Raw genomic sequence first — 15,656 nt, 5'->3', positions numbered from 1 at the left:
CTCAGCTCAGTCCTTTCCTCCACTAAGAGTACTAGGGTACGGCAGGGGCTCTCCTGGTATATGAGAGGTTCTGAATTCTCTCACATCCTCTTCTGGGCTAGATTAAATCCTGCTTCTTTGGTTGGAGTATGGCCTAGGTGGTGGTGGTGACAACATATTTTGTTCACTTGACTGATGTCCTTACACTCCCACAATTTCCCTCGTCTGACAACTTAGTCTCTAAAATGAACCTTAGTCCAGTGCAAGGGGCAATATTCCCCACTGGGAATGTGCCACAGGAAGAGGGTTGGCTACGAAGGAGACCTACCTCTGTTCAGACCCCAGACTGAGCCACAAGGTCCTTATTGTTCCGTCTCTCATCCACGTGAGACCTGCTCAAGGCTAAGGGACCCATCTTCTGCAGTTCTGGCTGCTACTCTCTCTCACCATCAGACTTTAGTGCCGTTAAGAGTATTAGTCCCAAGTGACTGGCTAACAGCAAGAATGTGAATTATTGCTAAGTTTCTTGGATATAATATCAGTAATATGGTTATGTTGAAAAGTGACCTTTTTAGGAGATGCATGCTGATGTATTTTGAGGTCAAGTGTCATAGTATTTCACTTTCAAATAGTTCAGAAAACCAAACACACTCAAAGAACACATGTGCAGTACCATACTGGTTTTCATTAATTCTCCACTTATAAACAGGGAAACTGAGATGATGGAAGAGCTATTCATAGGTGAAGGCATCAGAACTATACATAATTATGCCAGAGGGTGATTGATTAATCCTAAAGGTATTTCTGCTCTTGGCAGGGAGAAGCAACTGGGTGGCACTGCATCAGCTTCAGGACTGTCTATCCCAGACTACAAACTGACTGTAATTTGGCGAGAACATCAAATGTGAAATGAGCATGTCTGGGTGTCTGTAAACTGAGCACTGTTTGGGAGAGCTATGTGTAGCCCTCATAACTGGTATTAAAAATAACCTAAAGCATAAGCAAAGGGTTCAGTCTGGTTGCCAGGCAACCCTGCTGCCAGCTCCCTTCAAGCTGACCTTTATTTTTATTTTTTTCTATCCACATCTCTTAACATTTTCACCTTCTGGATCTCCTTTGATTCATTTAATATTTAATGATTATTGTTTGTGAGTTGGGGGCTCCAGGACAGGCCAAACCACAAGTTCTGAAATTCAATAGGCAGACCCTTACCTCCAAGCATCTTACAGTCTAATAAAGTAAAAAGGTAAGTATACAATTATCTTGATTATGTTCCTTTAACATAATCCTTTACTAGTTGTAATGTTTATCTGCAAATAACCTTTTGCCAAAAAAAGTAACATTTACAGGTTCCAGGGATTAGAACCTGGTATTTTGGGGTACATTTTCAGTCTTCTATAGATTGAGGACTTTGGAAGCCCACTTAGAAGGTGAGGCCACTTAAGTTCTTACTCAGTTATCTGAGGGGCCGGCTGGCTAATCAAAGTAAGTGATATTTGAAAATGGTATCCTGGGACTTTCCTGGCAGTCCAGTGGTTAAGACTCCATGCTTCCACTAGGCAACACAGGTTCAATCTGTGGTTGGAGAACTAAGATCCTGCATGCTGCACAGTGTTAAAAAAAAAAAAGTATCCTGATTCTCTGTAAGCCAAGGCTATGGCACTTTCTTTTGCTTACTTTGCCATGTGTTTCTTTAAGCTCTTATTAACTAATCTAAGGACAGGGAGGCCTGGCGTGCTGCAGCTCATGGGGTCGCAAAGAGTCGGATATGACTGAGCGACTGAACTGAACTGAACCGAAGTATACCTTGTTGCTTGAGAACTTTAAGTCAAACTGTAGCAAAATGACTGAACTAAGAAGAGTTCACTTTGCATATAATTTTCACACCGTAAATTTACCAAAATATCAATAGTTGGTTGTAGATCTTTGGGGACTATAAGTTCAACCCATACTCTTCTTCCCTGAGAACTAGCTCCCTTACCTGTGGGGGCCCCTTTGGCAATACTGACTAAATGACAACACCCTCCTGATCAGAAGTGACTGTATCAGAGCTAGGCCCATGACTAAGTGAGACTAATCAGAGTATCTTCAGGACCTTAGAACTGAGACACTACTCACTCAGGTTCTGGAATTGAAAAAGGTTGCTGATGTAGCCCTAGAAGGCCATCTTTTGTCAGGTGAAAGCAGCAGAGATAAGTGACCACAGGGACTGAGAGACAGAAAGTGTAGCTGTTTTGGTTCTTGATGGCTTCCCTGGTTAGAAATGTAGAGCCAAGCCACATTTTTGTTCTGGGTTTAGAGAATTCTGCACTTCTACCCCTCACAGTAAATTTCCCTTTCCACTGAGGCAGTCTGAGTGGGTACCTGTTATCAGCAACCAAAAGAAGTTTAAAATTAATGTTTCAATCCTGGTTTAAATACTTCTCACCTTGTTCCCATAACATTATTAAAGCTCAATAGCTAAAATAATGCTGCACTTGGATAATTTCCCAAAAGATTTCTCTAAAACCTCCAGAGATGGCCCATGATTATTAGTCATTCCTTACATTTTAATACATATTAGAATCACTGGACAAACACAATATTACTATGATGTTGTTTTCCTTTCATAAACAGTACCACCGAAGGGATCTTAGAGGATGTTATTTCAACCCCTATACTTTCAAGTAAGGAACTCAAGGCCCAAAATCGCCAAGAATTTTGCCCAGTTCTGGGATTAGAAACTTGTTTCTTTCTGTCAATACTCAGACCAAGGTCCTGTCAACGGATATTTCAGGGCCAAGATGGTAGTCTCCTTGCTTTAAATTTCATGTGAGATTAAGCAATATTTATTGGCTGCCCACATAATTGGTCAGGATTCTTTTATTAATAGTTAACGAGTTAAAAAAAAAAAGGCTTCAGGAATATTTGTTTCAGGCATAGCTGGTTCTAGGCTCAACATTACTGTGAGGAGTCTTTCCATCCCTAAGCAAGACTTTTCACAGGTGAGGCACCTGTAGACTCACATCCTATCAGCTTAGCTACCTCAGCAGTAAAAGCCTGATTATTCTTGAACTTCTCTGTTATATGAGCCGATAAAGTCCTTTTTATTTCCTTAAGTCAATTTGAATTTGGTTTCTGTCACCTGCAGCAAGCATTCTAAAATTGAGCTTATCAAAGGATTCTCCACAAACCAGAATAATGGTAACTAATCAGATTCTCTCTTTAAATCTTTGAATATAAGAGTAGGCAGTTAAAGCAGAAGCTGAGGGGGTCTGGTATTGGATGTTAAGGGACGGGCAGGTGAATAAAAAGGGCTGAGGTGGCGATGAGAACAAGGGAAGCAAGGTGAAGGCCCACTGGTGAGGAACACTGGCTGAGATGCAGGCAGCCGCAGCTGCTGGGCCTGGCGAGGAAACCATGGGGGCCTCAGCCTCCAGGGGCCTGCCCGCCTGTGTTCCCGCTTCCGACCCCGAACCCAAGGAGGTGCCCGGCTTAAGCCAACTGCCCATCGAGATGCTCCTGGAAGTGCTGAGCTACCTGCCCACCAGCGTGCTGCTCCAGCAATGCCGCCGCGTGTGCTGGTACTGGCGCTACCTGGTGGACACCCGGGCCGTGTGGTTGAGCATCTTACCCTACAGCCACGCTAAGCTGTGGCCCGTCTTCCGCACCTGCCTGCCCCCAGACGACGATGACGACCCCAGACCCTGCCTCCTGGGCCGCTTCTGCGAGCGCAGACCTTTAGGACGCAATCTCTGCCCGAACCCCCGTGGCCTAGACGCCTTCCTGCCTTGGAGGACAGTCAACTGTAGAAGCTGGAGACAGGAAAGCTGGGAGGAAGACAGTAGGCTAGTTTCCGAGGACTCTTTCCAGCCTTTCTACAGGTGGTGTTACAAGAAGCAAGTGTTGGACCTGGAGAAGGAGGGTCTATGGCCGGAACTCCTGGATAGTGGAAAGATTGAGATTTGTGTCTCTGCCTGGTGGGCAGACCAAGAAGCCTTGGTCTGTCTGTATGAGCTAATTGTCCGACTTCTAGATGCCAAGCAGGCCAAGCTACATCATTTCTCTCCTAGTCCAGTCCATCAAGGTAGAACCAGTGTCCCTTTTAAGACCAGCCACGCGTTCTGCAACCTCAAGAAGGGCGTCCGCTTTGTGTCTCTGGAACACTGGATCTGGGACATGGGGCTCCTGCCTGAGGACTATGGAATCATCGCGCCCAAGGCCAGTGTGATTGCAAGGGTCTGTCACCTCTAGTGGATGACTGTCCCTGTTAAACAACCTGACCATGCCTTCCAGCACCATTGGCTGGGCCACCTCAATAATCAAGGGCTTGTAGTTCCTGGCATCCTGGGATCTCCTGGGTCCAATCAAGGGTCCTACTGGGCCCTGCCTTTAAATTCTACGAGAAGCTATGAGAAGAATGTTCTTACATCAGGTCTACTGGCTGCTGTTGCTCTAATGCAGCCCCCGTTCTAGGGAATGGAGACACACGGGTGAACACAGGGAAATGGTGAGAGGGCTCCTCACCCTCCCCCCCCATGCCAGGCCCCTCTGGTTCAGCCCCCGTGCCCTCTGCCCTTCTGTTCCTGCTGCAGAGGCTTCGGTGGTCACTTCCAGGAAGCCCTCTCCTCACCTCTGAACTAGAAGCTCAGTCCCTCTGGCTGAGTAATTCCAGCCCCTAAACTGTGATTTCAAGCCTGGGACCAAGACTCAAGAGCTGAAAGTTAAACTAGCTCAAAAGATGTTTGGAGGCAGAGGGTTCTGCCCATCCTGTGAGCAATGAATTGGTCCTCTGATCTCAACACTACTCTGAGTTGTATGGTGTATAAAATTATTTTGTTAGCTTTGAAATTCTTTTTAAATATGGAGAGAGTAAATCAGGAGTATATCTGTCGATCACAGGTAATAAAATTTTGCCAAAGAGGAATAGAAAAAAAAAAAAAGCAGAAGCTGAAAGAACACACAGAAAAATCAGCAATCCAGGGCATAATGAAAACTTACTCTTGACACAATGTCTTGGCTTCTATTCTCACCCTCTTCTATCTACCTCGTATCTTCTGCTTAGTCAGAGTTTCTGCTTATTCATAACTTCAGCTTATTCTTGGTCCCAACAGCATCACAGCCTGGATGGCTGCATAATATCCTAAACTGATTTGACCCTGGAACACTTTTCTTAGAAATAGCAAAAGGTGATTGTCAGTAAAGTATTCTGTGCTTTACACAGAACAAGCAAGAACAGGTTTCCTCTTTCAACTTGGTAAAGATTCTCATGACATCCTGGAATTACTAATGTTATAATTAATATGGTGACCATGTTTGGATCAGGATGTGGGCTTTCCTAAGGCAAGAGGCTTGACAAGACAATGAAGATCCTTTGCAGGTAAGTAATTGTGCCTGCAATTTTCTTGGATCCTCAAGTTAATTAACATCTCTGAGTTTTGATCCCTGTGGCAATAAAACGAAGGAAGTCACCCACTTCATTGATCTGGAATATGAAATGAAACACATGTAAAATGCTGGAGCATAATCAGGACTCAGTGAATATTTGTTCTCTTTCTCCAAATTTTAATATGTCACTTACCATATGAAGTGTTACCCAATTATCTCTTTTTGCTCAAATGTTATGGAATGGTATCATTTCACATATGACAAAGAGTTTAAACAAAGAATCAGGATTTTTTTTTAACTCACAAAATATTTTGCTGCAGTTTTTCAAATGTTTTATTGGATCTAAAATTCTTCTAAGGGATACACTGATATACAACTAGTTTGATCAGCTACCAATATATTTCGGTACCCCTTTATTTTTGTACTTAAGAGCCAGTTCACCTTTTCTCCATGTTCAATACTTAACTTTGGTAAAATTTTGCCATGTTCATCTTCACCTGTTACTGAAGCATGAGTGTTTCCACCTTGCTTGGTGTAAGTTGCCCTTTTGGTTTTCTTCCTGTGAGTATGTTTGGTTGGACTCTTATGTTTTTTTTCAATTTCACTGCTTACATCCCACAGCTTTATTTTTCCATCATTCCCTCCAGTAAGCAGCAAATAGGATTCTCGCAGAAAGCAGACTTGGGAAACCCCCAAAGTATGGCCCTTAAATCCCAGTTCCTGTTCACACTTGATTCCCGTCACCCTAAAGATTCGAACCTTACCATCTTCTGCACCGCAACTAAAAACATTGCCACACGATGCCACAGACACAGAGTGGGCTAAGGCAGGGTTTAACAGCTGACCAGGTGATTGTGGACTTTCCATTTCTTCTGTTTCATCCTCCTGTAAATTTGTAATCCAGAGTGGCCGCGCTTTCCGAAGGTTCCACAGCATCACCTTTAAATAACAGGAAGTTACACAATTAAGAGTTCTAAATAGTTTGTTTCATGAACATGCTTATTCGGCTTCTAACAAAATCACCAAAGTAGTCTAAGAATGATTAGCAGGATACAGTCCCAGCAATATTTTAAAAAAATTCAGACAGCACCACAACATGCCAGCAGGATGCTATCCTGGTGCCAAAACTAGAATGCCAAGGGGCAGTAAGGAAGGTATAATTTAAAACCAAGATCCTGAGTAACTTTGGATCAACAAACCCTTTAATGTGTAATCCAAACTCTTAAACAGATGCCAGTTTCTTTAAGTCATCCTACCCTGACTGCTACAAGTAAAATTGAAAATGAGGAAATTTATTAATTTTACCCTATGCTTGTTACAAGCAGAAATACCTATCAACTAAATAAACTAAACCCAGGATCAAACCTGGGTCCCCTACATTGGAGGCAGATTCTTTCCCGTCTGCACCACCAGGGAAGCTCAATGCCTAGCATAGTACCTGGAGAAAAGAGCAGAAATTCTAAACAAATCTGTTAATTTGACATCCTGGTATACTTGGCTTTTTACTGTTGTTCTCTACCATGATCTTGGACCTACTAAGTAGATTTAGATAAAATGCGATTTAAAAAATATTTAAAACAAAACAATAAGTTCTGTGAATTGATTTTACTCCAAACTTTAGCAATTTTCTTCCTGTAGCAACCAACTTGAAAAAGAAAATATTCTTCATACCTTCAGAGAGAACAGACAGCTTTATTTTACCATCTAGTACCATCCCTGAATTATGACTCATGATTTAAAAGGGACACTAGGATAAGCATGACCTTGTTTAGTTAAAAGCACAGATCTGAACTGACAATATTACCACTGCTGATTATACTAAGGTTTGGTTTGCTATTCAAAGTAACTTCCTTCAACTCAGCCTACTTTCAAAAGAAGTGACACTCAGAAGTGAATGCAAGCATATCAAAGTGACCCTGCTCAAAAATTTCTCATACAAAAACATTTCTTTCCACATAAAAGATTCATTTTCAAGGGGAAAAAAGGCTCTTCCACTATCTGGATACTTAGGTTTTGGTCCTAGAGATTGTTCAAACTCCAGAAAGAAGAAAACAAACTTGAAACCATTTACTTTCAAATATGAAAATGAGGGATAAAGAAAACCAGTTTGTATGCTACAGAAATTCATGATGGCTTCAAATTTCCAAATGTCCTTACAAGAAAAAACTGTATTTGAGTGGTGGGTTCACATCTATTTATTTAATGTTATTATTTATACCTTAAAAATACATTATGAATATTATTTTGTGTCTATTTAATAAAAGATTAAGTAGTCTCAAGTGTCTTAATAAATCACACTTCATTCTTAACGTCCCTGCTTCTTTGAGTAAGCTTTTTCTATTTAAACTTATGTAAATCAAAGGATCTAATTTTTATAATTTCTCTAATAACAAAGATAGGTATGTTGAACCTATCTATTATGTGCGGCAATAATTCAGTTCCTGCCTTGAGATAAAACACCTTGTTCAGAGATAAATAACTCTCATCATTAATCTGATAAAAACTCCCTTCCACTATTACGCCTACATTCTTGGACCCCTCCGTAGGCTGGCTATTCTTAAAGTTCAGAAAAATACCAGATAGCCAGATTTTAAGAAGTAAACTGGAAGAAATTATAGTTTCAACTTCACTTAAAGAAGTAATCTCAGTTAGAAGTAATGACTGTACTATCTTAGTCACTTTTGTTATATATCACAACCCAATGCAGCAGTTAATCTACAGTAAGTTTTTAGCAATTCTTGACAAATCAAAAAGCAAAAGCCTTCTTTTCACAATATATTTATTTCCCATACTATTCTCTAACACCTGCCTGGCACTAAACCTTCTCATCTAGAACTGGAGGTAAAATGGTAAATTCTGGATGCCTGCTTCTTGTCTAATCTGTGACTGCTGTACATCTAATTGGTTGACTGCCGTGCCTAATGCAGTTAATGAACCAGTGACTGAAAACTGGTATAGCTCAAGGATGAATGAATGAGTAGTCAAACAGACACTGTACAATCTGCCTACTTAAAACAGATATCTGACCGGTTGTGTAGGTCTTTCTGCCCAACAAAGTAAGCAGATTATCTCCACAGGTGTAGAAAAATGTAGATTTATTTAAGTTTTGGGCAAGACCTAGGAGTAGAAAAGGAATTTTGATGTCATGGGATCACTGTGCCCTGTAGGTGTAAAATGATTCTCAACAGAGGCACTACAAATCTTTGGTAGGACAATTTTTAATTGTTTAGGGGCTGCCCCAGTGCAGCAGGACATCCACTGATTCTTCCTAGTAAAAAGACCAGTAGCTTGGGGTGGGGGTGGCAGTCAGAATGACAACTAAAATTAGTCTCATTTATTTCTAAATTATAAGGAGGTGTGGAGGATAGAGGAGTGGTAAAGATCACTGAACTGGAAGTGACCAGGAGTCTTATAAGATACTATAGGCAGTTGAGAAAGTAGATTAAGTGCCTAGAACAATGTTGGGCACACATATCATCTATTTAAATAAATATCTTTGGTGTCACAGAGAAAAAATATAGGCTTTGAAGTCAGAGAAATTGAGGTTTGAATTCCAATTTAGACAGCTGTGGGAAAACTCAATTTGAATCTCAGTTTCCTCATTTCTAAAAAAGAAATAGAATGATCAGGGTGTGATTAGAAAGAAAACTAATATATGTAAAGCAGTGTAAAGTGGTAAGTGATCACCAAAGGGAAGCCATGCCTATTCTCACTCCAGTGATTTAGAGTAAAAACAGTAATAGATCCAGGCCCTCTAACTTTTTTTTTAAACTACAAACTTTATGGAGACTGGGTGGGTGATAAACTGTCTTTAGCATGGTCCTTTGTTTAAACAGATGTTTAGAATCAAATATTCGAATTCTCATGTTTTAGGAATGTCTTAAAGCATAGAGAAAGTAAAAGATTAATAATTACTTTGTTAATCTACTAGACTTTGTCAAGTTAGCATTAAACATTTGGTAGACATAAAGTTTACGGTTCCTAAATACATAAGGCATGTCAGTAGAGAACAGAAAATGCCAAGATATATTTAGCCCGATCAATAATCTGATTCTATTAGCAAATCCCATTTAGAAATTACCCATGTACTCTCTGCAAGACATCACCTGCATATCCAGTCCACATGACACCAGGCTCTGAGGCCTTTGAGGTCGAAAAGCTACAGAGGAACAGATATTGGAATGTCTCTTCAGTGATCTGCTAATTTTCTTATTTTCCAGGTCTAGGATTTTGATTGTTCCAGAGTCATCAGCAGAAGCCAGCAGATTTTCAGTTTCATTCAATGAAAGACAGTTGATTTCTTCTTCATTCACATGAAAATTGTCCAAGGGTTCTTTGAGAGACCTGACATCCAGTATGCTAATGGTTTCTCCATGTGAGGCATAGAGTTTGGTGGGGCAGGATGGAGAAAATAAGATGCTGGTAACATCCTCTGCCCCTTGGAAGCATGTGTGTCCTAAAAGAGTCCCACCTTCACCCCAAACCATGAGATCTCCACCTTCTGCTCCAGAAGCCACTAGCCCTTCTTGACTTGCATTCAGGCAGAGAATGGGAGAGGAATGTCCACCAGTCCACTTGACTGCCATAATGACCCAGGTAACTCTGTGAAGAGGGGGGAAAACTATAATCTCGCATTTTATATAAGAACTTCACAAGACACAAATTCAATATTTCATTTAAAAAGTAAAAGACATCTAAAAAACTCAATCAATAAGAAAAGACATTTGAAGATCAAGCCTACAAAGCCTGGTTAACACAAAACTGAGGCTGGCACATGCCTACATGTGTTTTCCTTGCAATCAGGTACCCAGGTTAAGTCTGGTCCTCCAGCCTTTGATGTGAGGCTCACATAGGAATAAACAATAAATATACTTATCTTAAATTAAGAAAAGTCCTTTTTAAGAAAGGGCCACACAATCATCAGGTTATATCCTTTATCTGAATAATGTTTATGGAAAATGAGCCTTGGAATTAAGACCTATCAGCTGGGCAAGTTACTGAATTGATGATTCACTTTCCTTCTCGATAAAATGGGGGTAATAATAACATCCATTTTATACGATCAGAGAAGATTAAATGACATAATAAATGTCAAGTGCATGTAACAGTGCCTGGTATGTAATGAGAACTCAACAAAAGTATTATCATTGTCACTTTGGTTACTTTTATTAGGCTAGTCAAAGTGGCATCATATATATTACACCAACGGTCCTCAAAGTATGGTCTTAGCAGCACTAGCATCACCCAGGAACTTTTAGAAATATAAATTGTTGAACCTCACTCTAGGCCCATTGAATCAGAAACTCTGACGTCAGCACCCAACAATGTGGTTTAACAAGCCCTCCAGGTGATTCTAATGTATGCTAGAATTTGAGAACCTGTTGTTTTAGTCCCTAAGCTGAGTCCAGTTCTTTTTTGTCCTCATGGACTGTAGCCCGTCAGGCTCCTCAGTCCATGGGATTTCCCAGGCAAGAATACTGGAGCAGGTTCCTTTTCTAGAGGATCTTTCTGACCCAGGGATCAAACCCGCATCTCCTCATGGCACGTGTGTCCTTTACCACTGAGCTACCACAGAAGCCATTGAGAACCTGTACTACAACACTAATCATCAGGGGAACTGGTTAAAAATGCAAACCCTTGGGTCTTCTCATTGGAGACTACTTCAGTACATTATTTAATTTTATTCTCAAAACAACATTTCTGATTGGTATCATTCCATTTTACAGATAATTAAATTGAGTTTCAGAAATTTAAAATAATTTTCCCAAAGTCACCCGACTCAGGATTTGTACTTAGGATCTAAAATAAAACAATCCTAAACTTCTAAATAATGAAGACCTTTTTATAAAAATTCTACTTGATAACAGGTTTAACTTGTTAGTATTTGAAAGTACAGAAAATTAGCAAAAGCTACTAATAATGCATTACTGCTTCCAAATATACTCACATTTTTAAAAAATCACATTATCACCTACTTGCACTTATATAACAGTAGTATTTATGTGCATAAGTTAGATTCCTGATATGTGAGGCAGCCTGCTTCTTTAAACCGGAATTGCCACATAATACTACCCCCTACCTTATCTATCTTCTGCTGCTGCTGCTGCTAAGTTGCTTCAGATGTGTGTCTTTTGCGACCCCTCCCCCAATTGGGCTGTAGCCTACTAGGCTCCTCTGTGGATAGGATTCTCCAGGCAAGAATAATGGAGTGGGCTATCATGCCCTCCTCCAGGAGATCTTCCCGACCCAGGGATAGAACTCACGTCTTTTATGTCTCCTGCATTGGCAGGCGGGTTCTTTACCACTATCGCCACCTGGAAGCCTAATTACCTCCTGGGTAAGGCAAAAAAGGAAATTGGGGCAACTTATACAACTAAATGATCAGACAAAAGGAAGCAAACAAATCTATCTGGACAAATTATATTTTTCATTCCACAAGACAAAAGAGTTTATCTACTAAGAAACTGCAATAGTTGCTTTAGTATTTTCAGATGCAGTACCTGAATTTAGTTCAATTGTACAGAGATAAATTTCCAAATACTGTTTTGAAGAATAATTTAATCTGCCTAAAGTTTCTATTCCCAACACAAGTTTGTTTCTTCTCACTTTTAGCCATACACACATACAAAATCACTAACTAGATTGCAAAAAAACCACTGATCTAATAGTACTCTAAGTAACAAAACATAATCACAAAATCAGATATAGCAATTTTCATATACAAAACAAAGTATAAAGAAGACAAAGATACATTTTACAAATTTTAGCAGAAGCACTCAATTAGTAAACAGAAGAAACTAATTAAATAGAGACTGAAGCAAATACATTTTAAAGGAGAGGTTTGGAGAGGAAATGACTCAGGCAGATAAAGACAGGGAACTCTGATGATTTGATTTTTGCTGACAAGTACTGAGATAGTAGTTAAATAATTTTCTACCATAATTAAACCAGTCAATCCTAAAGGAAGTCAACCCTGAATATACATTGGAAGGACTGATGCTGAAGCTGAAGCTCCAATACTTTGGCCACCTAATGCAAAGAGCCAACTCATAGGAAAAGACAGTGATGCTGGGAAAGACTGAGAGCAGGAGAAGGGGACAACAGAAGATGAGATGGCTGGATGGCATCATCTACTCAAAGGACATGAGTTTGAGCAGACTCCAGGAGATAGTGAAGAACAGGGAAGCCTGGCTTCCCCATGCTGCAGTCCATGGGGTTGCAGAGTCGAACATAACTGAGCAACTGAACAACAAACCATAACAAGGACTTTTCCCAAATGTTCCAGATAAACCAACGAAAAAGGACACTCAACACAATTTAAAATGAAAGGTATTAATATTTAGGCTTAGGAATTGTCATTTGTGATGACTATTGCCTCACATGATAAAGACAATATCCTAACTAAAAATATGAATTTTGAATTCTTTATTGAAAAGGCTATTTAAGTTACAAATAGTTTAACTATGTCATGAATCTTTAGAGTATTGCCCACTTATTCCTAAGTCAGTTTTAATTTTTATACAATGAATTAACTTTAAAGTCTAGAAGTCTGTCCTCTACAGTTTTAGGATTTTGTGTCCATAAAGGTTTTGGATCTCTGTTGGAATAACTAGTGGAATATTAGGTTTTTCACTAAGACAAGAACAAGGCAGGGTTTCTAGTACTTCTATTTCTCCATCACAGATCTACCCACAGAAGACCTAAGTAAAGGCTGACTTGCAGATAAAAGTTTAAGGTTTTCTTCTTAATGTAACTCTTTTCCAGAAAAGATTAATTCAATTTTAAAGATACATCTGGTTAAACTCTACCCCAAAGTGTAAGAAGTTAGGCAATAAATGAATTTTGCACTTCAAGAGACTGGACAACAATACAGTTCCTGTAAAGTTTTCCATAATGGAAGCAGTAGTAACTCTTGGACTGTTATCCCCAACAAGTCCAAGGTCAGCTCTACCTGAATGTCTACCCACCAGAGTAAAGAACAAATGAAACTTCTAATCTCTACACCACATGGATAATACTCACTGATTACCCAGCTGGTCATAAAAATTAAAATAGAGACCTATTACAGGAAATATTAGGAAAAAGAGTTGGGAAAGCCCCAGAAATTCATACATTCTGAGGCATTTAACTTAATCATGCAGAGTACTGATCAGGGATCCAACCAGTGTTCCCCCCCAACCCCTCAACCCAAATCACTTGTTTACTTAATCTACAAAATTGAAGTTATTTGTTATTATTTGAAACATTTAATCAAAAAGTGTTAATCAGACTGCTGTGGTAGAAGGTAGTGGGAAAAATTAACTACATATGGGTTAAATCAAAACAACCTTTTAGAAATGAGTTGGCAATCTGCTGTTTCTTGTTTTTGTTTTACTGGGACTGGAGATCTACCTGAAATAGCTAAGTGCCAATATCTCCACTCAGGTATCAAGTCAACAAGCTTCTCTTCTCAAAGGTAGATGCCTAAAGGGTCAAGCACAGTAATTAATCATTTCCTATTGTGGATTAGTTTAATTAGATAATAGATTCCTTCCTTCCAACACCTAATGAGATTATGGAGTGTGGGGATGAGAAGGTGGGGTATTTGAAAACATTTTTATGAAGGGTGGGGTGCTAAGATGGAAGTTCTAAGCAGCCAAAGGGCAGAAAGAAGGCACTGAACATGGGGGCAGGGGACATGGTCTGGAGGGTGATGAGCAGGCAAGAAAGAAAAAAGGAGGTAGTGATAAAGGAAAGCTTTTCCTACTTTGAAATCCTACGTGGGCCACTTGGGGGTACTTTGCCATAAAAAGTCACCTCACTAACTAGCCTAGATTTATTTCATCAGATCCTTCAAAGGCTCTCCCTCACTTATACCAGGGCAGACAGGATAGAGGCCAATATCTTTAATAACTGAATGCTCTCTAAATACTTGCTCCTGTCTGTCATATCTCCATGTATCCACTTGTCCTTTTCAAGTGTCTGTGCCTTTAAAGCTGTTCATACTTTCTGTTCTTTGTCCCCTTCTTGGATGGACCAACTTTATCCTTGAAGATGTAAAAGAAACTTCAGTGCCTTTCCAGACAAAACATGGACTGCCTTCCTGGGATGGTTGAAAGTTGAAAAATGAATAATAAATTCCCTAGCCTAAGGTTTAAATAATATAATAGTCACTATCATTGTAATAAGTATACTGGTCAACTTTTCTTCACACATTTCAGTTTTCCAAAGGGAGTGATTGAAGTGCTGTGGCACTGACACCAGTAAGAGAGAAAAGAATCTGAGTGACTAAGCTTGGAGGAAAAAACATCTAGGAAGAAGGGACTGGCAAGTAGTTATCAAACACCACTTATCAGAGAGTAGAGATGGTAGGTGCTGTTCTTTTGTTTTTACTGGAAAACAAGAAATGCATTATTCACAGCAGGGGAGCTTTCCAAAAGATTCCTTACTACATCAAGGAAAGACAGTGGAACTGACGACTAAGGAAATCTGTGAACCCTATTATTATAACAATTACTTCGCAGTGCTGTTTTAAGAGTTTTATCAACTCTCCCGTAAAGGGCCCCAGTAGATTGCCCGTCTCACATGATGGTTATTATGTTCTCTTACCAAGCATTCTTTAAAGGCTGTCACAAAACGTTCTGGCCACCTAGGAAAACGTAGTATGACTAAATAATGATGAAATTCTTTCCCTTCCAAGAAGTTTTCTTAATTATAGCCTCCATGTCATTCTCCCTACTAGAATGTCTAATTAGTTAAAAACACACCTCAATTCGCCTACTAATCGGTGAGTTAGTAGGAAAGACTGGGAAAGGCCATATTTTGTCCAAAATAATGTAGCACTTAAAGAGCACTTTAAGGTTACCCAAACATGGGAGGGGGGCGGGAGGTGTTCAAATGTAGCGACCTCACACGCTATATACAGGCTAGCAAACACATTCTGATAAGCACTGGTACTAAGGGAAAACAAGAGGGCCTGACCAGGAAAACAAGACCTCAGCTGCCGAAGGAAAAGGAAGAAGATCCAACTCAAAGTCAAGGTGGCGGAGCTAGGACTGGCTAGTAAGGAGAGGGAAGTTTCCTGCGTTAAGTTGGAATGGTCAAGCAGGGACGCAAATGACTCAGGGAAACCTTATAGGAAAAGGGGACCAAAAAAGCCGACGCGAGGCCACTAGATCAAAAAGAGGGAAAGGCACCGGAGGATTGCCTGAAACCCACCCGCCCCAACCTCATACCTGCGCTTCCCGCTTCGCACCTAGGCGCCTGGCGATGACCTCACCGGCGGGCGCCCAATCCCATCTAGCGTAGGGCAGGAGGCGCCGCAGCCAAAT

At 40.3% G+C, this 15,656-nt stretch overlaps 1 protein-coding gene and 1 pseudogene across 11 annotated transcripts; one reads left to right on the top strand and one right to left on the bottom strand.

Moving 5' to 3' along the window:
* Window positions 1–3,339: 3,339 nt before the first annotated feature.
* Window positions 3,340–4,212, top strand: LOC145539615 (F-box only protein 27 pseudogene; annotated as a pseudogene).
* A 1,449-nt stretch (window positions 4,213–5,661) lies between these two features.
* Window positions 5,662–15,596, bottom strand: WDR53 (WD repeat domain 53). Of its 11 annotated transcripts, none has more exons than XM_081571541.1 (4): window positions 14,935–15,596; window positions 13,674–13,809; window positions 9,453–9,948; window positions 5,662–6,285 (listed from the first exon to the last, which is right to left on the bottom strand). In XM_081571541.1, exons 3-4 carry the CDS (start codon window positions 9,930–9,932, stop codon window positions 5,689–5,691), a joined length of 1,077 nt encoding a protein of 358 aa, XP_081427667.1. In that variant the 5' UTR covers window positions 9,933–9,948; window positions 13,674–13,809; window positions 14,935–15,596; the 3' UTR covers window positions 5,662–5,688. The 11 variants fall into 11 exon arrangements, with proteins under 11 accessions (XP_081427667.1, XP_081427666.1, XP_081427660.1 ...); XM_081571540.1 differs by having other exon boundaries at window positions 15,561–15,596; XM_081571534.1 differs by having other exon boundaries at window positions 13,738–13,809; window positions 15,561–15,596.
* Window positions 15,597–15,656: the final 60 nt, after the last annotated feature.

The sequence above is a fragment of the Giraffa tippelskirchi genome, chromosome 2, assembly GCF_054371585.1.
Source record: "Giraffa tippelskirchi isolate mGirTip1 chromosome 2, T2T-mGirTip1v1.2.pri, whole genome shotgun sequence".
Lineage (NCBI taxonomy): Eukaryota > Metazoa > Chordata > Mammalia > Artiodactyla > Giraffidae > Giraffa > Giraffa tippelskirchi.
The sequence above is the reverse complement of the archived record's forward strand: the minus strand, read 5'-3'. Positions and strand labels throughout refer to the sequence as shown.

Bases quoted from the DNA above. Each gene is read 5' to 3' on its own strand.
- WDR53 (XM_081571541.1), bottom strand. From the start codon at position 9,932: ATGGCAGTCAAGTGGACTGGTGGACATTCCTCTCCCATTCTCTGCCTG. The intron at 6,286-9,452 runs GTGATGTCTTGC...TGTTATTTAAAG, and splicing joins CATGTGGACTGGATATGCAG to GTGATGCTGTGGAACCTTCG.